This window comes from Wasmannia auropunctata, unplaced genomic scaffold (genome assembly GCF_000956235.1).
Source record: "Wasmannia auropunctata unplaced genomic scaffold, wasmannia.A_1.0 LD336076.1, whole genome shotgun sequence".
Lineage (NCBI taxonomy): Eukaryota > Metazoa > Arthropoda > Insecta > Hymenoptera > Formicidae > Wasmannia > Wasmannia auropunctata.
Genome location: NW_012026814.1, coordinates 1,384,630 through 1,410,782, shown reverse-complemented (window position 1 = coordinate 1,410,782; position 26,153 = coordinate 1,384,630). Strand labels below are relative to the sequence as shown.

The window sequence follows — 26,153 nt, the reverse complement described above, 5'->3', positions numbered from 1 at the left end:
ACTGATTGTAGAGCAATTGCGTTTGTAAAGCTATGGCACGATTGTTTCTGACTCTGAACCTTTGTCTGAGATCAAAGAGAAGTGATTTCTAATAAATAATGCATAATATCGGAAAGCGGTAGAAATAATACCCTTCGTTACATGCATATAGAAGAGCACATAATGCTTTTGAAACGTAAAGCCTCTAATTGCTTTGTTTTCCAGTCGAGATGTCGAAGCTATCCGAAATAATTAGAAGGGCAGTAGAGTAGATTGTATTGATTTCGTCGTACTTTGACAGAGGAGGGCGAGTCGTATTTAATGACAAGAGCACTCTACTTAGAGTATCCTGTGCCAAGAGTACCCGTCATGTAATACGAAAAGAATGTCTAAATAAGCAAATTTTAAATTTATTAACAGATATTATTAACATTATTAACGAAAAATATTATTGATATTTTTTTCGAAAAATTTTCTAGGCAAACAATTTTTCCTTTTTATTTAATAAATTGCCTTATAAACAGTAATTTAAAAAAGTTTTCTTTTTGTTTGACGATCGGAGTTTGAATGATTATCTCTTCGATTAATCTTCGATGTTTTTCTTACGATACGGTACAATTTAGGTATGAAAATCACTATGATATGACTCAGCGCTCCGTCGCTGTCAAAGAACGAGCAAAGTTCGTTCTTTGACAGCGTTCTTCGCGCGCCTCGTTTCGGATTCATAATCGGTCTGCGTCATCGCGTAATCATCATCGGACGTACGTAGTGACACGACGTACACTTCGCACGTTCTCCTCTACGGTGCTTTCACCGCAAAGTGCGAGCTATTGCATCGTGTGGGCGGTATAAAGGCAGTCGGCGCGTAACTCACGCCGGACGGGACAAAACCCGGGCGTCGATATCGAGACTTCTCGCTTCGCACACACTTCGCGATACTGCGAAATTCCTGTACGCACGATTTCTTTTTAATCCCCTCGCACGCGGTGCTGTCCGTTCGCAATCACGTGGCGTACACGCGGTTGACGCGAAGTCAGCGGCAAGTCAGAGTCGGGTCGCGATGAAGTCCCGGGGCGAGGATGCATGCGGCATCGATACAGCTATTTGCTAAGTTATCGTACGGACGGACGGATGAGATTTCAGTTTGCAAAATCTCCACTAGACGTGTGCCCCTAAGGCGAATATTTCCTCGCTCGTTTCTTCCATCCCTCAAGATATCCTGACTGGCTATATTCCATGTGCAAAACGAGTTTAGTTGCATTGAACATTGCACTTCACTCGTAGCTCGTAGAAACTTCTTAGTATACATACTGAAAATTTATAAATCAATTTATATTCATTTATCTATCTATTTAATAATAATTTTGCGCCACACTATAAGATTCTAAACAATGAGACTCTTAGGCAAGAGCGTCAGTGTTCCGCTTAGACTTCGAGAAAAATAAATTTTAAAATTTTTAAGAAAACATTATGTAGGTCGCCTGTAGTATCTTCATTTTCATAAGACGGTCGGTGGATAAAGCTTGCGATACCCATCAACTAGTATCCGATACAGAAAGGCTCTGACTACATATATATAATCGTATTAGCATTTCTGCTGAAATCCATGAGCAGATTTAACACGATTGCGATAATCGTTTACGCATTGCAAAATTATCCATTCCTCTAGAACTAATCGTTAATGAAGTTTAACGAGTGACTGTATTCAGAATTCATCTATATTATGAATACTTTAAGAATTCTTTATAATCCGCGCAGCAATTAGAATAAACATGGAAATAATGTTGTGGAAGAAAAAAAAACTGATTACGATTATAATAACAGTGTCTAATGCATTCGTCACTCGCCGCTATGACGAATAAGTTCTCACATTGCGATGAATGTATGAATACATGAAAATTAATCATGATATTTTTCAAATTATTTCCACGAATAACACGTGTATGACAATTATATGTTTACAATCTGCATGCAATATTTCTAAGCGTATGTCTAATAGTAGAACTACAGAAAGAGAGATATTTTTAAAAGTATTCCATTTAAAATAGAAGAAATTCTTAACGTTATTTTAAATGCTCATCTTCAGTATATTATTTATTAACGAAATAAGTAGTTTAAAATACAGTATACACGATTTTCCAATTTAATCTATTTTGAAATGATAATATAAATAGGGCGAAAGAAATCTATAAGTATACAATTAGTACAAATAGTAATTTCCATATAACATTCGCCCAAGGCGGCGCAATGCTTCCGCGATAATTACATCAAATTTGTTCTCACGAGCGCGAGACTTCAATCGCACTTTCCGCGCGCCGCACTTGGTTCCCTCGCAAAACACGCCCGGAATCCACTTATTGTATTATATATAACATCGACAATTGTCTCACGATCCGGCAAGATCTCTCAAGTGAGAAGAAACGTCATTTTGTCTTACCGATAAATAATTTTTGTTGGTAAAAAAAAAACGGAGGTAATGATCTGTGCGTTGCATAATCTCGAAGTGATGCACTGCAACAAATCGATCACATTAATGCTTGAAAGAATTATGATTACGATATAATCGTGAGAAGAGTTCGATATAGCAAGTCTGTTTGATTACATCCGTGCGAATACATTAAGCTTCGTGAAAATCAGGGCAAACAAAGCGAGGAGATATGAATATAGTCCAGCAATACGTCTCCTTTTATAACAATTGCATTACATCAATGACAGATCATTTAAAAGAAAGACAAGAGAGTTGTCCTTGTCGGCGCTCTATTCTTTTTGCAATTTTTTTATACCGATCGTCACTACGACTTTACTTGCCGGATTACTATGTAAAGCAAAATTAGCTGTTGATTGAACTTCGTATTAGTCACAAGGAAGAGAATTGAGATAATTGAAGTATGTGATAATTGTGAACTTAATAGAGAAATAATTTCTGCCAGGTGGAAGACAGAAAAATATAAAAGAATGAAGATCTTTCTTTAAACTTTTATTTTCTACAAAGTAAGTCCGGAGCGTTAAAAATACGGCACTTGTTTTACGCGCATTTTACAGACACATTTTACACCATTAATTATTATTTTAAACAAGCACTATTTTTTTGCCGTCTTTTTCTTCTGTAAATAAAAGTATCGATAAAAGAGGAGTAAAAATTTTCTAAATATGCACATCGTTACATTGATTAACTTATTTCGGCAAGCCGTAAATAAGAAGCATTCGTGTAGTAATAATCAAGAACATTTCAATGAGGCCCCCAGCTATTGTTAGCTTATTTTACATTTCACAACTTTTAGAGAAGCTGATATTGCTTCACACGCAGTTTGCGCAAATAAGAACCATCTTTAGCAGCTACACGTTAAAAAAAGTTGGCCGCCATTTATAAGCTCTCTTGTACGCGTAGTGCAAATATCCTTTGCGTATCTCGCTGTTCTCTATAACGAGAGATTTTTCAAACTACTTGCTGATCGGGTAACGAGGACTTAGTGCGCAATTTTCCCGTACGTAAGAACGAGAAATTTAATCAAGGTCGTTAAGATCCATCTTTTTGATTGATGTTCTTCAGCGCGGGTTGCATATTAACGCGAGAATCGACTCGTGCACGGGCATCAAGTATATATATACGGGGTATACCTCATCGCAATCGGCGTGTCATAATTGACGCACGTCCGTTCTATGTCTACATCTGTTCAAGAAGATGCTATGAATAGGGGCATTCAGATCGCGATCCGTGAGAATATTAAGGCAGGAGACGCGCGCCCATCCTCCGCGAATCACGACTGACCTTCGCGCGAATGATCGTGACGGCGGAATCGGCGCGCTCGGCCCGATGCGCGATAGCGGTGGACAGATATAGATTCAAAAGATCTAGATGCCTTCCACGCGGATCTCTCGCGCGCGAGCGGTGTTTGCCCCTTTTTCTCAGAATCCGGGAAATATCAAACGACACGACACGTAGAGAACTAGCACCTCAGCCGTGTCTGCGTTTGCGCCATCATCGCTTATTCATCGCACGTTTATCGATGACGAGAGAGCCCTTCCTTCGTCCATAAATCGTGATATTATAAGCCGAAGTTGTCTTGAATGTAGCTCAGCTGCAAAAGTACAAGGGGATTAGGTAGGATTGTTCGTGTTAGAGAAATCCATTTAACTGCGAACAAGGAGAAATCTAAGACGGGGAGCCTGCTCGGCGCTCAATATTAATTTTCTTAGCTCGTTAGTTTTTTTTTACGAAATTTTAAAGCTGCTTACTGTCACAAACTTTCAAATTCTATTGTTGCGTTTTATATATTTGCTATTTGTAACATGTATTTTATAATCGGTAATTGACAGATTATAAAAGAGTGACAATCTCTTTTCTCAAAATAATCTATTTCCATATACAGTTTGTTCAATAAAGAACTTATTCAACTTTAGACGATTTGTAATTAAATTTTTGTTTCCACAATCAGTCGCAATTATTTTAAAACGTTATTACGTTTTGCACGATTAATTACATGAAACAAGTATCATGACTTAGTAACGTTCGCGTCTGTTCTAACTCTGTTAACTAGGGTAACAGAATACTAAGGAAATTAGAAACTTCAAAGTGTATATTGCTAAAGTTTTGTGGTTCTGTAGTTACTCTCTTCTCTCATTTTCCTTAGATTTTATAATAATTTCTTTATGTATTAAAACGTAATTTTCGAGATAATTCTATCTTTTGTTAAACTTAAAAAGTGATGAACGAACAACGCTCCTTTAACAAGATATTTCAGTCGAATATATCTAATGTATTAACAATACAAATTCTTTCGAAAATAGCGAAGAATCGAGATCATATTGTATGCTACATTATTTACTTTAATAAGACAGTTTATTAATAATGCTTGTATAAAATGTCAACAATATTATAAATGGCATACGTGACGTTGTTCGATTAGTAGTTACAAATCACACAGGCAAGTAATGTACTGGCCGGTGCGGCGAAGTCGCTTGCTTGCCGATTTTATAATTCGATTCCGGCAAACTGCCGTAACGAGTATTCGGCGAGGATTTAGCGGAGAACTTAAGACGCGTCGATGTCACAGGTGTTTCATAGGGAAACTGCTTAGAGAAACCCAAATCTTGATTATGACGAATTGAAGTGCTGTCTTTGTTCCACCCTCGTCGTTCACTCTGCCAGTTCTTATCCCAGGATCTGTTCTCAACGTTAGATTCACGCCGATAACTCCAGAATAGCTTGTTTTCAGCGGCTATTCGGATGCGTCTTCATTGTAAAAGAATGAACAGGTACGATTAGTATAATAGAATGTGTCTATGAATAAATCTAATTAAGTATGAAGTTTAGAAAAATCAAGCAAAAATGCAAGTTAAACGTGAGCGTAGAAAAATTTAAAGTTCCATGAATATTCATAGTGAACTCTATGCTATGCACGGAGAAAGTAAAATTGCTATTGCATTTTACGTAGGCGTATATAAGAATTTACATCAGTGACAGATCAATACGACGTTTACGTATTGACGTTGCATGCATCGGATCTTTAGACGCCGTTATTTAATCGCCGCGGGTGAAAATCGAAAGCAGGGGGGGGGGAGGATTTAATTGGTTTTCTGTGCGAATGAATGAAAGTAGCGCGCCTTATTACAGTTAACCTGATTCATTTATCGCTTCGTTTTATTATGAGATAATTCAGCGGGAAATATGAAATGTTGCTGCAACGTTTTTTTTTGTGCTTGAACCGCCGGGAGATAAGGAGATGCCCGATTATGTAATCGCATGCGAATGCCGTACGGACGCACGGTATGTATTTTGAACAATTCGTTACGTAATGCGTGCTCACCTATCAGCTTCCTCCATTGCTTTTGCAACCGCCTCGTTAATGGAGTAGAAACTTTGCGCGCGGGAGCAATCCACGGTGTACCACCACGTGCAGACCAGTCTCTCCTGATTGAATAACGTGCCGTTCGGACAAAGGAACGAATCCTTACGGCCGCCGCGCTGGCAGATGTGGTACGCTTGGCAGTCGGCCTCAGGGTCGGCGTAATAGCCCGGATATTTCCATTCGCACACAAATCGCGTCCACGGAACTTGGTGGAAAAGTGGATAGTCTTTCCCGGCTACACCGGGAATCCCGTCGTAGCCATTCGACCATTGATCGCGCGGATCCTCGTAACCGTATCTCCGATCGTAAGATAGCTGCTTGTTCGGACGCACATACGAATATCCTTTGTGCGCCTATGAATATATTCAGCTACAGCCTTCGTATTTTCAGAGTAAATTTTAAGAATAGATTCTTTAATTCACTGTCAATTAAATGTTTTTTTTTTTAAAGAATACCACTGATATCTTTGAACTGTAAATTAATAAGATTTGATTAATTTGTTTTTTCTTTCTTTTTAAATCAAGAATGCCAGAAATAAACAATAAAATCTTATTCTTGTATCATTTTCAGCGTAAATTTTATTTTAACAGAATTTTAATTCTCTAAATTTGACTGTTAAAGTATAATATATTTAACATTAATGAGAAAGCTGTGTGTTTTCTAACGAAATTTTTAACATCTTTGCACTACGAAAAGATTTAATACGTACTATACAGCTTGCGAGAGTGATCATTATAACAAGTCCTAACTTGAATTCTAACATGATCAAGTCTAATTTGGTAGCTTCAGCCAACAAGTCACTTCAGATTGTATTGAATCATGGAATATGGACTCGGTCTTTATATAGTTCTCAAAATGAGTTCAAGTACACGTGCAAAATTATTCTCTATTCAAAAACGGCGCATCCTTTGATCGAAGATACGAGGGCGAAGGTGATTCGTATTTCGGCAATTAAGAATTTACATAACACAAAACAAGGACTCATCCTCCTCCCAAGGCGTGCAACGGCTAACGATACAATTCCCGATTAATAATCATATCATGTTGGGAATAAAAGATAGTTCCGTCAAATCAATCATTCACGATGATTAATCTCATCCGCATCTACTCCGATCTGCATTGTTGAGTTACATCTTAATAGATTCATTCTATATCTTTACCGTTAGTTTTCTCCTCGTCGCATTTTACTTTCGCACATAAATTTATTTTATAGTGAGACTTTTTTAAGGAGGTTTTTTAATGATGTTTCCGTTTGTCGAACACGTTTCCTATTTTTTAACACTACAACGAAATCGAAATTGCGCGCGTTTATTCGTCATTGATCGACGCATGTGCTTGATGACTCAGCAACATGGCGGATATATCTTTCAGCTGTTTTGTTGATTGTATGCAGCGGTTTCGCGTAGTCTTCGTAATAATGAAAAATTATCATATTTAATGGTTTTCATTAGTTTCTTACGATGCTGAGATTATTTGTCGCGTGCGAAGTGATCATTAGCAAATATCGATTGCTGTAAATATATTTAGAAAGACGTCTATGTGATGTAACAATAGGTAGAAGTGTGCAACACGTGTTGTGTGTTCTGTGAATACTTCTGTAAAATATACTCACCGGAAAAAAATGTCTTACGTTTTAATATAACAATTCCTAGTAACATTGGCGTCGTTATTTATTACGATATCCAATTTTCTTTTGCTCACGTTCGTTCGAGCTATTATTCACCAATAGAATTTACAATTATATTGATAGATTCGAAAATGGATTCAAATGAAGGATTTTTTGATTTGTGTGTAAATGTACCGGATGGAAGAGCCGATAATTTGAATGATGTTTTATTGAAGTTATATGAAAGTAAGTTACATGAAAAAGATATGAACAAATTAATCAATGTGTACGTTATCTTATTAATTTATTTGGTATTAGTGGGTTATAGAACAGTGGCATTAAATCAAACTATAAATGAGGATGCCATGAATAGTGATAAGAAAAAGAAGGGCGAGACTAAGGTAACAAGTATAGTGCCAGATCCAATTGATGTTTCAAAACTAAATGAAAAATGGGGAGGAAGACTGAGGATTCTTAATAGGCTAACCTTTATTTGTTCAAGTTCTACAAAAGCACACACATTGGTGCAGTTTTATATTATAAAATTTATATTGAAACCATTTATTTTGAAAGCAGAGTAACTCACATTTTAACATATTTAGTTTAAACGAGATATCAATGTATTGAAGTACATTTCTAATATATCTATAATGTATCAATTAAAAACAAGCATTTCGAAATTATTTTACGTGATTTTCATAAGCTGAATAAAAGCTATAGTTACATGATTTTCAAAATAGAAGGTTCTTTTATATTAGTTCTTATATATAGTAATATTTAATTGAATATAATTCTGTTATTACAGGCACAATGTCCAAATTTGAAAAAATATGATATATATGCTCTTGTTCCAACCAAGCAAGATATATTGGAGGTTGGTTATACATTGAACTTTTTTTATATTGCAATTACAATATTCAATCTTTGCAATTTTTGTGTCACATTCTACTTTCTTATTTTCTTTTTTTTAGTTTGCTTGTTCACAATTAAAAGCAGATCTCATTACGATAAGTCCAACAATTTCTGGCATAAAAATAAATCGAAAAGTATATCGGCAGGCAATAGCAAGAGATTTGTATTTTGAAATACGATATGTAGATCTTTTGAGACAAGAAACACGCGTAGCAACTCTTCATCATTCTTATCAACTACAAATGTGTCGCATAAGCATGGTAAGTATGTAATATCTGTGTATTGCATACGTATTGATATTAGATTTTCATTGCAAGTTAATTTTACTGATAACTGCTGGGATAAATATGATAATGTTATGATATAGCATATATGTTATAATACAATTTTAAATACGCTTATTTTATTTATAAGACGGTCTGTTTCTATGTTATAGAATGTAATTATATCCAGTGGTGCAAACAGCAAGCATTTAATCAGGAGTCCTTATGATATTATAAACCTGTATCCTTTGATCTAATGTATAATGTCATAGAACTTTATGTAAAACATAGACAAAATTGTATGCTTAAAAGTATTGCATAGACTATATTATCCATAATTATTAAATGCATAGTGGATCTGTGTTAGGCTTGAGACGAGATAGAGCGAAAGCAGTTATATTAAACGAATGTCAACTTTTTCTTTTAAAAGCAAGTAAGTCATCATTATAAAATTAAATCCACATTTTACGCGACAGACTAAGTGAAAAAAAATTATGGTTTTATTTCAGAAAAGCGAATATTGGGCAAGTCGGTGTTTACGATAGAATTTGCAGAAAAATCGGAAGTAGATGATGACGAAGAAATGGAAATAAAGCGGGGAAAAGAATAAATCTCTAAATTAACTGCAAAAATAAATTTTTATACTGTATTTAATAAAGAAATTTTTATTATAACACTTTTTACATGTAAATAAAACATGTTACTTTTTAAAAATAAATTTATTATATTTATGTAAATATATTTACTTTCAAATTTCTATTTTTTTAAATGATCGCTCAACAATAGCATTTAGGCATATCAATTTTGCTTTTGCTCAGTATATTCGATCTTAGAACTGCATAAAATTTACCTGGAAGAGCCATCTGTTAGTCTGTTCTGTACCTTTCTTGTAATATATTGTTACATGCATGCTTATTCCGTTGCTTAGTAATGATAGAATATTAACGATATTATTACAATTAATATTAGCGATATTAAAACATTTGGTTTTGATTTATATATTACGATTTCTCTTTTTTAAATAAAAAATTACTTTGATTATGTATAGTAATTATCTAATATATCTTCCAGTATACTACTCTGTTACCGAGAATCGATATTATAGTAAAATACTGTTGGATCAGAGAGGCAGTATTATTTTAACAATATTATTCTACATATGAACTATTTGCTTATTAAAAACAGTGCGGAATAAAAATAATGATTTTTTTATAAATACATAAAAATTATTCTCGATAAGAAATTAAATGATCAATCGACAGCTGATACATCAGCTACGTTCATCCCGATTAGATAAACGACTATCACTATGAGTTCAAAAAAAAGTATATATAAGGATTTTTTAATTAACAATTATCTTAACTTTATTACATTTAATGTGATGCATTTCGGTTGCAATATATATTATTACAACGGCGTTATGGCCTTAGTCAAGTAAATAATTATTTTGTATAAAGTTCAGTATAATATAACATTAATGCGAAGTTAATGTATTGAAGTAATATAATTTGACGTGTGAATACGAAGAACGTAACCAATTGCATATAAGTTTAAATGATTCACGATAAATATCACGGACAATAACATTGCAACACCGATAACATGACAGATTCTGTCGTTTAATAGAAGCTGCTAACGTCGACTCGGAGACGGCGGAGGATTCAGTTTTGATTTAAAAATCAAAACGGATCATGCGCCCGACGGCCACGCGTTCAAATCGATCGTCCGTACATCATCTCAAGTCATCCCCGATCCCAAGCCCATCGACAACGTCGTCCGTTTATCATCATCATCAGCAGCAGCAGCAGCAACAACAACAAATTCTGTATGCTCCCGTCAGTAACCCAATGGTGACTCTCCAACCGTGTGGAACAGCGCTTCATCCTTCGTGTGTTTATCCGAGCGTTCAGTCTCACGTTGTTTCACCGAGTTCCGCCCATTTACATCTTCAAGGTCCGAAAGTTAGATTGTTCGAATTAATCTTATAAATCAATCTCTTCCTTCCTTTTTTCATTCTTTCTCTCGGTCCTGTTTCAAAACAGTTTCTCAGTGATGAAATGACATTGAAAGCGATACAAAAAAAAATCACATAATAACGATCATAATCATCGTTACATAAATCTAAAATGTAATTACGTTAATCGAGAATGACAATTAAAATATTCCACGCGGACGCAGGTAAGAATAATCGATGGCACGTCAAGAACAAGCCGTCCCGCGGTCAGCAATACTATCAACAGCAGCAACAGCAACTCTCGTACAACCCAAAACCCGTGGTACTCTTCGACCAACCGTCCACCAACGTTACATCGATCCCCCCGTCAACCACATCCTTCTTAGTAGCCTCATCCACGTTTACTCACGCTGGACCGTTGCACGGCGAGCATTACAGTAACAATTCCGGAGTGACGCATCTGTTACCGCAGCCCCTCAATTTCAAGCCGCCGGATGTGCAGACTCTCTGCCTTATTCAAGACCGACAGAACATCCAGCAACAGCATCAGCAGCAGCAGCAGCAGCAGCAGCAGCAACATCCGCAGATGCAGAGTTCGTACTACAACATCTCGGCCACAAATACTTGCAGCCTGCAAACCGTCAACGCCAACTCGTCCTTTCCGCTTGCCAGCCTAGCTAGCTTCAACAACAGTCAATTCCCAGTAACGGTGCAGTCCTCTCCACTCTTCTCGAATCCGCCCGTTGGCTTAGTGCTTGCACCACCGCGAGGAGACAAGCCTTCGTTAGATTTCACTTCGCTCAAGCATAACGCGGACAAGATATCGAGCGCTTGCGAGTCTCAGGTCCTTCCAATCGGTCACAGCGAGAACGGCTGGCCTGCCCAGATCGAGACGTTCGCCAAAAACGACGCGCAAACCAACGTCGCAGGAAACAGTAGGAGCCTCGAGTCTGCCGAGCGCGCTTTGCAGAAGTCTCTTTCGGTCGTCGCGAAAACGGACGAGGAGCATTACTCTGACGAATCCTCGGCCAGCTTTGACTTTACCATCGAGGCCGAGAAGATGGTCTCCGCTCTGTGTAACACCACGTCGTCGAACGATTTGGGCAAGGAGGAATCGAAGCCCGGCAACAAGGCTGATTCCACGACGTTGTTCAGCGGCGCGGGCGACAATGTGTCGAACAAGGCGAGCTGGTTCATCGATTTCTGCTCCGAGTACGAGAACAGAGCGTCGATAGGCGTTCAAACGGACGGTCCGTGTGCCGATAGATCGCAGTATCCGGAGTTGATTCGAAAGACAGCTTACTGGGGATGCACGCAGGCTGAGAGCGTTCTCGATTTCGACGGTTCGCAAACGGACTCTAAACGGAACTGGTTGACGTGTCTGTCGTCCGCTACCAGGACGGCGATTACAAAATCCTCGACTTGCATCCCGGTCTTCGCGGGCGACCGCGTCTTCGCCGACGATCTCGTGAACGCTCTCCTGCGCATCAGCAACGGATGGCTGAGTCTCGATAACTATCTGAACAAGCAACATTTTCCCAACTTATTGGACAGACTGGATCCCGAGTTGATCGCGCGCTTCCAGACGTGGGAAGAGAGCACGTGCGAATTGCTGAAGCAAATAGTGCGGACCTTCCAGAAGTTCGGAGAAAACAAGGAGGTGACGGATCAGAAACGCAACGCGACGTCGTCGTTCCCAGGCGACGTGTCGCTTTACACGACCTACGATCTCTTCGTTCCGCTGCCTTCGAACTCTTTTTCTGAACAAAGTGCGACTGGAAAAAACTCTTCGCTGGAGAAACCGCGCAGCGAGACGTCGGCGTCGCTACCGACGAGCGGTCTGCATAATTTTCAATACAATTCCAGCTGTCAGCAGGACCAACAATCGACGAATTCGAAAGAGAGCAAATTGCGGAGCAAGTGGACGATTACCGAGAATTTGTCGTCCGTGATTAACACCACGAAGTCCGTGCCGAATGTCTCCGTGTCTCGCACCATCGACGTCGGTGGTCTGGCAAGTCATAAACTTCGCACGAAAGACACGCCGTTCAAGAAATTCGATTTCACTCAGAAATCGTTGAACGCCGAATTCTGCCAGCTGAGAAACAAAGTGATGGAAAGCAGCGGAGACGTGACGAAGGATAGAAGGCACGATCACACGGATGATAAGCTTACGTTGCTCGATAACGCCGAGTCCGTTCGGCTGCAGCATCCAGCGGTGAACGCACCTATGAGCTACAGCGGACTGTATGCGCGGAACTGTTTATCCTTCACGTTTCCTTTACCCGGCCACTCGGACTCTTCGTATCCCACATCCGGTCCGGGAGTCCCAGTATACAGCGTCAGTTATCCCTCTTCGGGATCCTATCCTAGTACCGATATCAATTCGAGAAGCGGCAGGAACAACGAACAAATTTACGGAGCTAAAAGCGCGAACATCAATCCGGTTTACGTCGGCAGATCGCAAACTGATCAACTGGAACTCCCGGCTGTGCCTAGAAATAAGATGACCCTGCTCAGTCAGATCGAGCCGCGGACGTTCGACAAGGAGTCCGAGGAAATGGCGGCCAATTTGTCGGCCTGGTTCGCCAGCATGCGAAACTCGCAGCCCCCGGCGGTCGCGTCGACTTTCGAGGAGCCGAGGACGAGCGAGAACTCGGCGCCGCGACTGTTCGTTCAGGAGATGCCGAAGTACTCGATGATCATAGCCAAGCAACCGCAGATCGACGCAAATCGGCAGTTCCAGGCGTTGCAGAATCTGCCGAATATCCAGAGCACACCCTGGGCCGCCGGCAGCTTCGCCGGCAATCGTTACCACGTGCAACACGCGCCCGAAGAGTACGACAGCTCCGAGGACGTGCGGGTGTACATGAAACCGGGCAGCTACAACGTGCCGAAGAAGAGACATCAGAGACGACTCAATCGTCGATCGAGCAACAGCACGACGTCTCGCAACGTACACGCGAGCGGTCGTCACAGCGTGTGCGATAATAACGGGAAAGGCGTATCGATACCGGCGTCATCGACGCCTCTGTCTCACACGAACGCGACGACCTTGTCCACCAACGTCACCAATGCCACGCTGATTAAGACCTCGTTTCCGCCAGCCTCGCAGTTGCCCGTGCCTCTGTTCAACCTCGAGAGCTCACCTAGGATCCTGAAACGCACGGAATCTCTGTCGCAGGACGCTCGTCAGGACGTCACCTGGAAGGCGGCGTGCGCCTCGGCTGAGATACTTCTCGAGGCCCTTAACGTGAAAGACTGCGGTAACACGTTCAAGAACGTCGAGTGCAACGACAGTAGCAGCGAGAAGGAAGACAAGAACGAAGAACATGCTGAGGCGTTAGCAATCACGTCGCAGCAGAGCGACCTGAAGCACGATAACGTCGACTGCGCGTCTTCCTACGAAGCCTCGGAGGATGACTCGGGGTCCACGTGCAGATTATCGCCCAGCACGAGCGTAGTATCGGTGTCCCAGTCGCGCGAGGATGAGAATTGTAAAGAACTTTATGTATTATATATATTTTTATTATATACCTTTTAGATAAGGAACTGATTAATTTTATTAGAGCAGCAATGTTGCAAAGTTAGATTGAAATAATAAATTTTCTCGCGAAGATCTCACGCGTATTTCGTTACTACTCGGATTATCGAAACTACTTAAAAATATGTCTCGCGATCTTTTTGCAGGTGGTACCTAGTAATAAGCAAAACAATCCTTTTCTAAAAAGCATGTTCAATAGCTCTCGGCATCAAGACCAACGTGAAAACGGATTCCTGGCTGATCAGGACACTCAGTAACGCGAGTACCGTCGGCAAGCAGAAGCGACGTAAGGACGACGTGGATCAACGTAGTTCGGGGTCCTCGAACAGCTCGGGAATTGACGTGAAACCGGATCAGCTCGTGTCGCCGTTAACCGCGAATTTAGATATAAAGACGCGCGCGACGATCGTCGACAGCGAATACCCAGCGATCTTCTCTCGCGAGCACGTTTCCGGTTCTTTCGCGAAGAGCGACGATACGCCGACGAAAGAATTGGAAAGCCACGTCGGTAGAGCCACGTATTCCGAAACGGTGCGAAGATCCATGAAAACGAGCAGCCTACACCTGGAAAAGAAAGAGCCGCTCAAGTCGTGCGCGACCGACTCGTCGGTGACCACCGTAATACCGATTCCTGGCCGCAAGTGCCAGAGGAAAGACCCCGAGCAATCCTATCAACTTCTACACAAGTCACGAAGATCGGCCGACAAGAAAACGGTGAAAAATGCGGACGATCTCCAATCGGAGGAGGGATCGTGCAGGAAAGTCGGCGCTGTCAAGGTGAACAATATAACGCCGAAATTGTCAACTACCACGAAAACGAGCCACGGCAAGAAGAAGGACTTGGAACACTTGGAAGGCAAGTGCGCCAGTAAATCGGGCGATCAGCGCGGCTGGTCGGTGTGGTGCGGCTCCAGGAGAAAACAGAGCCTCAACTCTCTGGCGTTCAACAAGCTGGAGATGATTCATCGTACTATCTGGCAGATGAACGAGGCGAGAATCATCAAATACGCACCCTCGTACGATAATAAGGACGGCCAGTCTTCGTCCACATTAATAGTTAGTTAAAAAAAAAAAAAAAGAAAAGTAGCAATACGGAAATGTACATGATTTGATGTAAATATCCTTTTCAATTTTCAGATGGAAGATTACTGCAAGGTCGTCAAGAGCCCGATGTTTCTCGAGATCATCGAGTATAAGCTGAAGAATCGGATTTACCATAAAGTCGAACACGCCGTAAAAGATTTCCGTCGCATTATTAACAACGCGAGATTATATCATCAGGTTTGCGACGCTTTTTCCTTTTTTTTTTGTTCCATTTATTTATTTAATTATCATAAAAGAATCGCACGGTAAAAATTAATACGATAAATCGCTGCACGAAATATTACATCAAGTAATTTCATTTAATTTCACTTTAATCTCATTTAATTTCGAAAAGTAATTCAAAGTAATTCTGAACGTCTTAAAAAAAAAAAGCAGAAATTTAATCTCGAAAAGCTGATTTCTGTCAGTTCTGTTTAATTTGCGTAGATTTTAATTACAGTTTCAGAAAACGAATTTTTTTTCTTCTCGTAGCACGACAACGAGCGAACGAGGAAGATTGAGGTGCTCTCGAAGAAATTGGAGGATTTACTCGAGGAACATTTCGGCAATTTGGACTTTGACAATATTACCGGCAGTCCGAGAGATGACTCGTTAACGCAGCTGCGGCTCAAGACATCCGGATAGAAATCGATCGCGGGACGCTACGATAGCACGAGGAAAAGTATTTCCCACATCGATCATCGCGGAGGATTCTTCGCTCTACTGACCGTCGCTTCTCGTCGAAACAAAAAAACTCCAAATCAAACTATTGCAACGGAACTAACTAGCGAGATTAACATTCTTTACAGGATATTGTACGTGTAATAATGTCTTCTAGTCACGAGATGATTTTCTACTGGTTAATGATGTCGTAGGTGGTTTCTTTCTTTCATTCTCGCAAAAAAAATCGGTATCGCTGTCCGATAACATAAACCGCTTGTTGAATTTTTTTTTTCTGTCTCCGGATGATTATATTAAACTCTATGAAAAATGCGCGTGTGTGCTCCGTCTGCTGCAGCAATTTCCCAATTTCATAGCGATATCTTAGTGAGAAAAGAAAAACTGTATTAAACGCGATCATCGGACAATATATCGAATTTATTTTTGTATGAAAAGGAAAGTAATATGCGCGATATATAGCGAAGTATCGACGATATAATGTAATTTCCACGTTCATTGTTATGGCTATTACTTAATGAAACAATTTGATCTTTTAACTTCGATGCTCCTCGTCGAGGTATCGTTAGATCAGAGTGATATCAATCGTGAAATATATTACGTTGACCAATCTAAATACTACTGTTTCGTTTCTAACAATAGGTCTTATAGCTGTTTGCGGCCTAGCGCGTAAGTAAAATGAATGTAAAAATTGAAAGTATTATACTGCAGATTTTATTTCACGAAGCCCGACACGCGCTGTCTCGAGATGTCGTGGAGATTCAAAGAACGAAGCTGAAAACGCAATTAAGATACGGAACTGAAATTTATAACTTATAATATATATTATAAATGCGGAGTTAAAATTGCGTATTATATGAAGTATAACTATAGGAAGTTGAAATACATATTATTACGCACGGAGCTGTTAGTTTATAATATATATTATAAATATATATGTATCGTAAATCCCCGACGTTGCTGCGCACGCATCGTCGCTCAGAAGTTGACACTTTAACTGGCGGGGCGAGTTAGTCGACACGGATTATGGTAATATTGGTAATGTCAAACATCGCGCCAGTCAGTCAGCCAGCCAGTCAGCCGGAGACAGCGATAATCACGCGAACGGGCTTGCGGCCAGCGAGAACGACGATTTCTCGCGTTCCTTCCCCGCGGAGGGCCGCCGCCGCCGCGAGAAAGAGATGCGGAGACCGCTGCCGGAGAGCGCCGTGAAGCAGAGCGTGAAGCAGATTCGCGAGTGAAGTGCCGCGTGCGAGGTATAGGAGAGCGCGGCGCCCTGCTCCGAGACGACGCGTCGGCAGCCGGGACGGACGAGGCAGCCCGGGGGACGAGCACCGCTCTCTCGGCACCGCGCGGACGCGCCAGACCGCAGTCAAGATGGACTGGGAGCTGCTGACGATGGCGAGTCTGCACCTGACCGCGACCGAGCACCGCTACTACGGCGACATATTCATCTACTGCTGCGAGAACGCGGACGGTGACAGCGTGTCCGTGATCAAAGTCGCCGAGCTGTTGCGCTCGGCCAATCTGCCGCGGGACGTCACGATGAAGGTGAGCTGCTCGGTGGCGCGGTGAAAGTGACGACCTGACGTTTTCCCCGCCGTCGGCACCGCGCCGCGAACAGAGTTCTCGTCTCGGTGGGTCCGAGAGCTTCTCGCTTCGATATGACATACGTGTGTATCGGGACAGATGTGTGTATATACGAGACGTCGCAGTCCGCGTGGAGGTTATGTAGCAACTGACAAGCCGATTACAATTCGTCGATGGAAAAATATATCGAGCCGCTTCTCTATCGCTTCTCATGACAATCTCTAGCTTTGCGAGGATCCTTACGTTTTTCTTGCGGCGTTACGTTATTTTTAGCGAAAAGCACGAGACTGCTATTAGTTGCCATTAGATTTGACAGTTGTCACAATATTTTAGAGAAAGTAAGATAAAGCTGGAGCATTCTGTAGAAACTTGATTACATATATATATATACATTTGTTAACGCATATAAATAGTAAATGTTTATCCCTTTTCTGCATATAGATATTGGACATCTGCATGGGAGCCAAAGGCAACACGCATTTGGGCAAGAAGCAATTCTATGCAGTGCTGAAGCTCATCGCGGTCCACCAGGCCGGTCTGGAGATCACCAGAGACATGATAACCGCGTCGTTGGACGTTATTACCTTGCCAAGATTCACGTGGCCGACCCCCGGCGACGAGGACGGCAGAAGGAGTCCCGACATAACCAGAGGCGCAAAGGGTCGGCATCACGCTCCCGAGAGCACTACCGAGAGCGAGAGCGAAGCGGAGTCCCCGCGCGAGACTGGCGGCAGCACAGATTCCCCTACACCGACGAACAGCGTGACTCAGGAGAGAAATGACGGTATGCTGGGTGGTGAGACAATCCTGGATTCCGTTTCCGGTGGCTGGCAAGGCTTGCTGGTTTCCGAAGAGCAGAGACAGCTTCTGGGCACCGAGGAGGAGAGCTCCGAGCGTCACAGCAGCGACGAGGGCGACGGGGAGGGTGACGGTACGGGCTTCCCGCCGGAGGAAGTGTGGATTATCAGCGACGAGCAGCGCGATTACTACGCCGCGCAATTCGCGCAGCTGCAGTCCGATCCGGAGGGCCTTCTGGCCGGGCCCGTGGCCAGAACGTTCTTCGAGAAGTCGCGGCTTCCCGTTTCCGAGTTGCGGCGCATCTGGCAGCTCGCGGATGTCACGAGGGACGGGGCGCTCAGTTTACAGGAATTCTACGTGGCTATGCATCTCGTCGTGCTGAGGAGGAATCACGTGCCTCTGCCCGACGTTCTACCTCCGTCCTTGTCGATCCCGTTAGTCATGCAAACAGCAACAACTGCCGCGCCGCCGCAAATCCCACCGGCGACAACCGCTCAAAAATCACCACCCAACTCCGCGAACGCCCGCGAGAAGAACAAGGAGTGGACGAAGTTCGTGGACTCGCCGACCGGAGCGAGCAGCTCCTCGGTCACCAGCCCGGGGTTGCAGCTGGTGAATTTCGACTTCCAAAAGTCAGCCGTCGAACGCGACCCGAAGATCCTGCACCCGGTGCCGTTGCGCTTAACGCCCGAGGCGGCGATTCTCGCCTCGGGCGCCAACGGCAGCAGCAGCAGCTGCACAACCCTGGGGGATGACGATCTGCAGCATTCTGCGGCGTCGTTAGTGCAACGACCTCTCGCAAAGAAACCTCCCGCGGCACCCGAAGACGCCGTTATCGTGACTCCGAAGAAGGAACCGCCGCCTCCACCGCCACCCAGACCGTACAGAACACACGCGCGCAGTTCTAGTCTCGATCTTAATAAATTAGGTACGGTACCGTTGCCGATATTTCACAATACGACACTGTGGTTACGAAACCAGAGTCTTATGCTACAAGTTTATATTTTGTTACAGGAAAAAATGGTCAAAGTTTTCTTGGGGCACCACCGCTCGTGCCACCTAGAATCTCGCCAGGAATTGTAAGTTTCTTGTATACGATTTTCTTGTATCTATTTTAAAGAAATACTTCATTCTATATGTTCTTGTAAAAAAGATATTTCAACGGAAATTATAACTTTCCGCAAATGTTTTTTTAAGACAGGGATTATAATGGTCCGTTTTTGCTGCAGACTTCGCCTCGCAAGCTGGTCGGTCAAAGGAGCGAGGGTGAGGGACAAAGAACGTTAAGCGAAAGTCAAGCTTTTGTCGCTGACTTCTCCCACTTTTCTCCCAAGAGTGAATTGCCTGAGAATACGGTTCCATCTATAGAAAACACGATATCACAATCTCAACAATTTACTGGTGTATGCGGAGCGTTTCACATTTATAGAAAACCGAGTCCAAGTAAGAAATTATCTCATTATTTAATTTCTCAACAACATTTAGCGTTTTCTCTCTACTTACGATTTGTTTTTTGTAACATACTAATTCTCATCATTTATAAGCAGAAATGCATGTTTCTTTTTTAAAGTATTAAAGATACTCCCTATATAAAGATACTGTCTTTTCGATCATATCTTTGTTTTCTGTAATATTATGTTTGACAATTGAAATGTAATCCTGACAGAACGAGACGGCGGCGAAGAAGAGAGTAAGAACGAAGCGGAGGATGAAAAGATATTGACCTTACAAGAATTAAGGGAAAAGAATGCGGAATTACGCTTAGTCTGTGAAGAACTGACACGTGAACTGGCCAGCGCGCTCCAAGAACGTATAAATCTGCGCGCAAAACTCTTGCTCTTGACTTGATGTGATTACTATTCGCTGTCATTCATTCGTTCGAAGTTACGAGGTATTATGTATCCTCAAATCATTGTAAACACATGTATTTAATACGTTATGCTAGTCTAGAATTCCTCTTTTCCCAACGAAGTATTCATTCACATTCATAACGATCAACGTAGAGACAGATGCGGCAGGGGACGCGCGATTTACAAAACAAAAAAAAAATATTACATAGATATTTTATACTTGAGGTTGAAAGAAGAGTGTCTATGAATAAATTATGAATCATGTATATACAAAACCGATTATGATCTCTATATTGATATATAACAAGCGTTTGCGAATTTGCTTTTATCAAGTTTACGAGCTATTGTTCACGTTTATATGTAAAAGTGTTGAAAAATTCACTCAGGTTTGATGCCTGTGCTATCGAATTTCCCCCTGTGATTTACTGACTTGTATATTATATGTTTTGCATCGAAACTTCCGTCTTTTCATCGCCACGAATTTATATATACATATATATACATTTCCATAAGCATGCCGCACGCATATACGAGTGCATCTGTCACATATTGTTATTCCATCTCAGTGCAGATAATTTGAAACTTCTAATTGTGATTTCTATGCGTGAAGATTTGTTAACTTTATGAGAATTATATATTTCATATTCCTCGTGATGAATCTCCTCTACAGAGCTTTGTTCGCCGTAAACGGAACCATATCTATTTTGAGCTTTGAATTGTACTATAAAGAACGAATAAGTATTTATTGTTTGCAACAAAATCGAATTGTATTTTGAATTGAATTTTCATACGACTATGTGAAACGCTTACGTAAAGATGAGCGTCAACGGAGAAATGGGATAATCAGGACTGTTATGAAGTTATACTTTATTCCGTGATAACAAGTACCTACGAAAAATACCTGTTAAACGTTGAAGAAAAATATATGCGAGAAAAATGGAATCTGCAGGAACAGAATACTTCAAAAAATAAATTTATATAGATGTATAATGTTCAGAATCAATTCACGTTGAATACGTCGATTTTGGTGTGGCAATTCTTTGAAACGATTATATCGATTCCTATTGTAGTTTTAAAGAAATAGATGCTATAGTCGGTGCAAACCATTGCCTGAGAAGAATATAGATCTATCAAAGCCACATCCGCAACAAAAATCGAGTTATTACAATAATCGTCATTCTTCCCAGTTAGTTATTTTTTTAATAGCAGATATTTTTAATAGTAGCGATATTACTCAATAGACATAGAATTGCTTTATAGAAAAATTACTATTATTTAAATAAAATTTTCAAACTTCGTGCTTCTCTACAATTCGCGATTAAACTCTCGACTAAAATTCAATCTCCGTGGCTCAGCTCTATATAAATCTCAGCGCTTTATTTATAAAAATTGCCATTTTTATTCAATCAAATATATATTAATTCGTGATTAACTTTATCACATTTTCAAAATTTTACCTTGTTTACAAGTAGCAGGTAAATAAATTTGCCAAGCGACCGTTGTTACTAATAACTCTTTGTGCCATATAACGCGAAATTTTGAAATATACATATATAGTCGTCGACAATGTAATCGACAGTATCGTCTTGTCGAATATCACGAGATTACTTAGAAGTAAAAGCTTGGAAAATCAACGAGTCATGCAACAAAGATTTTTTGTAATTATAGGTATTGTGTAAAAATTATAGAAAATTAATACTTATATCAGAATTATCTCTGATTTATTATCTGCAGTCCTGTAAAAAAAAAGCAATGTAACGATGTAGAATATACATATACAGAAGTGTCTGTCAAGTATGAATAAAGAAACTACTTTAGTTTCATAACAATTTTTATTGATGTCATTGTGTGAATGGAAAAATAATGTTGATTATGCAGAAGAAAAAAAAAAATTAGAAATACTTGTAATATATCTCTTGAATATGAATGCATGAATGCATGAAAGTTTGAGTATTGCAATTACAATTGCAATTCTATACAAGTACAATAAAATCGCCCCCCTTGTGGCGATGCACTGTGACGAAATTCGATTGAATAAAACCGCGATCGATAATAAATTTAGTGAAACAAACTCGAACTATAGTCCTATTGTCATACACTTCTGATTTTACGTAATGCTTACACTGCAATACTGCAGGATCTACTGCAGGCATAATATTCAAGTTATATGAATATTCATTTACACGTTTGTTTTATTGACAAATTGGCTGTAATAGTAACAAGATAAATATGCAGATTTTTTTAGATATGAACACTAGAGCCTGTCTTATTTTGTATTTCAATCAGAGCGACGAATAGACATCACTTTATCTACAATTCTATTAACTGTGCGAGAAAGAATGTACGCTCTAACATCTTTTTGGCTTTATATTCCAAATAGATCCTTGCTAAAAGTTAGTAATGGCGCCAATTAATACAGTGTGTTTCTTACAGCAGCTTTTTTTTTACAATGATATGCTCCACACAGTGACTTCGCGGTACGGCGAGGCCGGAGCTAGGAGGACACGGGTGAACAATCGGCTTCTGCGAGACCCTTTTTTAGTTGTCCTTGCTCTGCATGAACTTGATCAGATCAATAACTCGGCTAGAGTAACCGAACTCGTTGTCGTACCACGAGATCAGCTTCACGAAGTTGTCGTTCAGAGGTATGCCAGCCTTGGCGTCGAAGATGCTGGAGTGGTTGTCGCCGATGAAATCGGACGAGACAACGTCGTCCTCGGTGTAGCTTAGAATACCCTTCAGAGGGCCGTCAGCAGCCTCCTTCACTTTGGCTTTGATAGCGTCGTAGGAGGCGGGTTTGGCGAGTCGAACCGTCAAGTCGACCACGGATACGTTGTGCACGGGTACGCGGAAGGCCATGCCGGTCAGCTTACCGTTGAGGGCGGGAATGACCTTGCCAACTGCCTTGGCAGCTCCAGTTGCAGCAGGAATAATATTCTGTGCTGCGCCACGGCCGTCACGCCACAGCTGTCACCGGAAAAGCGTAATAAACGATGTTACATAACGAGGACAATCTCGAATTATCTTTCTTGCTAAAACAGAATCGTGTATCGTGTACCACACCTTGCCAGAAGGTCCGTCGACGGTCTTCTGGGTGGCCGTAATCGCGTGTACGGTTGTCATGAGGCCCTCGACGATCTCGAAGTTGTCGTGGACCACCTTGGCGAGGGGTGCCAAGCAGTTTGTGGTGCACGAGGCGTTAGAGACGACCTTGAAGCTTGGATCGTAAGCCTCCAAGTTCACACCGACGACGAACATCGGCGCATCAGCTGACGGGGCGGAGATGATGACTTTCTTGGCGCCACCTTCCAAGTGAGTCTGCAAACGCATTATAAAAAAAAAATGTTGAACTCGGATGCAAACGAGGAAATTCCATTGAAATTCTTAAGTATGAATCTTTTTTTTTTTTTTATACATACGGATGCCTTCTCGATGGTCGTGAACACGCCGGTGGATTCGACGATGTACTCGGCGCCGGCCTTCGCCCACGGGATCGCCTTCGGTTCGCGCTCGCTGAAGACGGCGATCTTGTTTCCGTTTACGACGAGACAGTTGCCCTCGGCTCTGACCTCTCCCTTGAATTTACCGTGGGTGGAGTCATACTTGAACATGTAGACCATGTAATCGAGACCGATGAACGGGTCATTGATGGCGACGACCTGATTGGCAGAGATCCCGGATTAGTACAAAAATTGCGTGTACCCGGCTGATTTACGATAATCGCGGCTTTCTTATCGACGTATACCTGACCACCACGTTCCAGGGAAGCCCTCAGCACGAGACGGCCGATACGGCCAAATCCGTTAATTCCGATTTTGCTCATGTCGTCGTCTTGATTGCAACTGGAAAATCGAGCGAGAAAATTATAATTGGATGCTACGCAACGGCCACGCGTTTTCCGCGTGATCGCGGAAACCGGCGTAGTCGTGTGAAGCAGATGCGAGAGAGTCAATCTCATCGTTACGAATTATTGTAACAAATTATTGGACATTAGGTTAGAGAATAGATGCGCGACATATCATAATTCGTCACTTCCCCGCTATTTTCAGAATATCAATCGCGTTTCAAAGATGCTCATAAATATCACATAAATGAAAGTTGATCGCACAGACGCAACTGAAAACTACTCATATGCTTAACTGTATCGGTTCGTTTTGTTTTATATTAAATTAATCAAATTAATCAAAAACGTTATACTGTAGATAAAATGTTTCGATAATATCGTTGCTGAATTAAGACAGAATATAAAATCCATTGAAAAATCTTTCCTATATTTCATTGTTAAAGATATAATGGAGTTACAAATACGGAATTATCAGAGATTCTTGTATGGCTTATTATATAATTTCGGACGCGACGTAAACGTTATTTAGTCTTGAATTTATCGCTAAAAGCGGCGGCAACAGTCTTGGCACATGCCTCGGCGGCACGTACGATATTGGGCACCAGGGAATCTTGTAGGTCAAGGCAAGGTTGAAGGGGGGTGTGTCCCAAGTTCCTCGACATCCCCGGATGTCCTTGAAAATGATCCTGACCTCGCGTGCGTGGGATTATCGGATCGGTGGTCCGATAAAACTGACGTATGTAAATCCGCCGCGCATCGCGATGCAAAATCGTGTGTTGCAATCTGACGTAATTCGCATCGAGAGAAATCTATTTGGCCTTTCGGCAACTTCGATCGAGCTCCGATTAATTAATTAAGCTATATCTGAAGTATTTAATAAGGACAGATTACTCTATTTTTTTCTCGGCACACGAAAAGAAAGATTAGAATGATTTCCGTATAAGAATTAATCATCGATCGAGTTAATCGAAATTTAGTCGAAGTCTTCCTTACTCGACAAATGCATAGAAGATGAAAAGTATTACGTTATCTACAATTTTGCGCAATCGAATCTTTTTTTCTAACAAAAGCACAATTTATTTTTATAACTAACTAATGCTGTATTCTTATTCGTATTCGAGACCGAAATTACGATGATTTCGTATTTATTCATATATAATTAATTAAGAATAAACTGGTTTTTCTGTTAGTCTATAGATTCTTTTGTTTACAGCAACTTTTAAGATGCAAAATCGCGTTTATTACATTTAAAACAACGATTCCTAAGCTTTCGAAATATGACTAATTGATTAAATATTATATATATGACTTAATAAGATAAAGTATGAAAATAGCTGGATTTAATAAGCGGAAACTACTAAATCGCGCAAAATAAATTTTATATACAATATTTAATACAGTTTAATATAGATCAGTATTTAAATTTAGATATTATTGACGTAAAATCTTTAATCAAAATCGCGCAAAATCGATGATGCAGTACGTCTGCCGGCATGCGTCTCTTGTTACATCGCAATCAAACGCTAGTACAGCGTGTAATTGTTGAGCAAGAATTAACTACGTGAAGGCCGTTTAACGATCGCCGTCCGCGTCGTCGAAGGGTTTCCAACGAATCTCAACGCGCGAACGTCACGAATGGGCAAGGAAAACGTATCGCACCGCCCGGTCGTTACATCATCTCGACCTCGTCACGTCGCGCTTTTCGAAGCTTCTCATGCGGGAATGCAGCCGAATCGCGTTCGGCAGCTGTCTCGCGACGGCAAAGTCGGCAAATACCTACCGGTCCAACCCGTTCAACCGACGACATCGCGAGAATGGCCGGTGCGGCGTACGCCGCGGGATGGCCGGACGGCAGACGTCGCGACGGTGTTACGCGTGTAATACCGGCGAAATAATGACGATTAGCGACGAGTGACGGTGACGGTCATGCAGGAGCGGGGAAACAGAGGGAAAGAGGAAAATTGGAGTAAAACGTCAAACGTGGAAGTGATACTTACGGCGTACCGTAAAACCAGCTCCGTTCACTGCGGCTTCCAACGAAGTAGTGTCATTTGAAGGGCACGGATGGCGATAATATAAAACGGCACTCCGTGCGGCTCGTGTCCCGTCGTCGGCGCTCGGAAGCTCACGTGACCTCGTTATCGATTGCCGCCATGTTGTTGCGCGCCGCGAATTTCAACCAGACGCCGTGTGCCGGTATCAA

At 41.4% G+C, this 26,153-nt stretch overlaps 5 protein-coding genes across 8 annotated transcripts; 3 read left to right on the top strand and 2 right to left on the bottom strand.

Annotated features, from left to right (window-relative positions):
* Window positions 1–4,346: 4,346 nt before the first annotated feature.
* Window positions 4,347–6,603, bottom strand: LOC105449206. Its single transcript, XM_011688220.1, has 3 exons — window positions 6,538–6,603; window positions 5,787–6,181; window positions 4,347–5,212 (listed from the first exon to the last, which is right to left on the bottom strand). Exons 1-3 carry the CDS (start codon window positions 6,589–6,591, stop codon window positions 4,897–4,899), a joined length of 765 nt encoding a protein of 254 aa, XP_011686522.1. The 5' UTR covers window positions 6,592–6,603; the 3' UTR covers window positions 4,347–4,896.
* A 575-nt stretch (window positions 6,604–7,178) lies between these two features.
* LOC105449205 (ribonuclease P protein subunit p30) lies at window positions 7,179–9,309 on the top strand. Its single transcript, XM_011688219.1, has 7 exons — window positions 7,179–7,680; window positions 7,753–7,958; window positions 8,240–8,308; window positions 8,406–8,606; window positions 8,783–8,850; window positions 8,963–9,042; window positions 9,119–9,309. The coding sequence occupies exons 1-7, from the start codon at window positions 7,587–7,589 to the stop codon at window positions 9,217–9,219; spliced, it is 819 nt and encodes a 272-aa protein (XP_011686521.1). The 5' UTR covers window positions 7,179–7,586; the 3' UTR covers window positions 9,220–9,309.
* Window positions 9,310–9,870: 561 nt separating this feature from the next.
* On the top strand, window positions 9,871–16,771 carry LOC105449204. 4 transcript variants are annotated; one of them, XM_011688216.1, is made up of 6 exons: window positions 9,871–9,934; window positions 10,236–10,562; window positions 10,788–14,060; window positions 14,295–15,163; window positions 15,245–15,388; window positions 15,683–16,771. In XM_011688216.1, exons 2-6 carry the CDS (start codon window positions 10,301–10,303, stop codon window positions 15,833–15,835), a joined length of 4,701 nt encoding a protein of 1,566 aa, XP_011686518.1. In that variant the 5' UTR covers window positions 9,871–9,934; window positions 10,236–10,300; the 3' UTR covers window positions 15,836–16,771. The 4 variants fall into 4 exon arrangements, with proteins under 4 accessions (XP_011686518.1, XP_011686517.1, XP_011686520.1 ...); XM_011688215.1 differs by lacking the exon at window positions 9,871–9,934 and adding an exon at window positions 10,004–10,043 and having other exon boundaries at window positions 10,219–10,562; XM_011688218.1 differs by lacking the exon at window positions 9,871–9,934 and adding an exon at window positions 10,005–10,043 and having other exon boundaries at window positions 14,307–15,163.
* Window positions 16,772–17,197: 426 nt separating this feature from the next.
* On the top strand, window positions 17,198–21,932 carry LOC105449202 (ralBP1-associated Eps domain-containing protein 1). The gene is made up of 5 exons (XM_011688212.1): window positions 17,198–17,419; window positions 17,900–19,184; window positions 19,271–19,335; window positions 19,486–19,699; window positions 19,923–21,932. The coding sequence occupies exons 1-5, from the start codon at window positions 17,246–17,248 to the stop codon at window positions 20,102–20,104; spliced, it is 1,920 nt and encodes a 639-aa protein (XP_011686514.1). The 5' UTR covers window positions 17,198–17,245; the 3' UTR covers window positions 20,105–21,932.
* LOC105449203 (glyceraldehyde-3-phosphate dehydrogenase 2-like) lies at window positions 21,811–26,053 on the bottom strand. The gene is made up of 5 exons (XM_011688213.1): window positions 25,948–26,053; window positions 23,852–23,948; window positions 23,526–23,765; window positions 23,170–23,424; window positions 21,811–23,073 (listed from the first exon to the last, which is right to left on the bottom strand). The coding sequence occupies exons 2-5, from the start codon at window positions 23,927–23,929 to the stop codon at window positions 22,645–22,647; spliced, it is 1,002 nt and encodes a 333-aa protein (XP_011686515.1). The 5' UTR covers window positions 23,930–23,948; window positions 25,948–26,053; the 3' UTR covers window positions 21,811–22,644.
* Window positions 26,054–26,153: the final 100 nt, after the last annotated feature.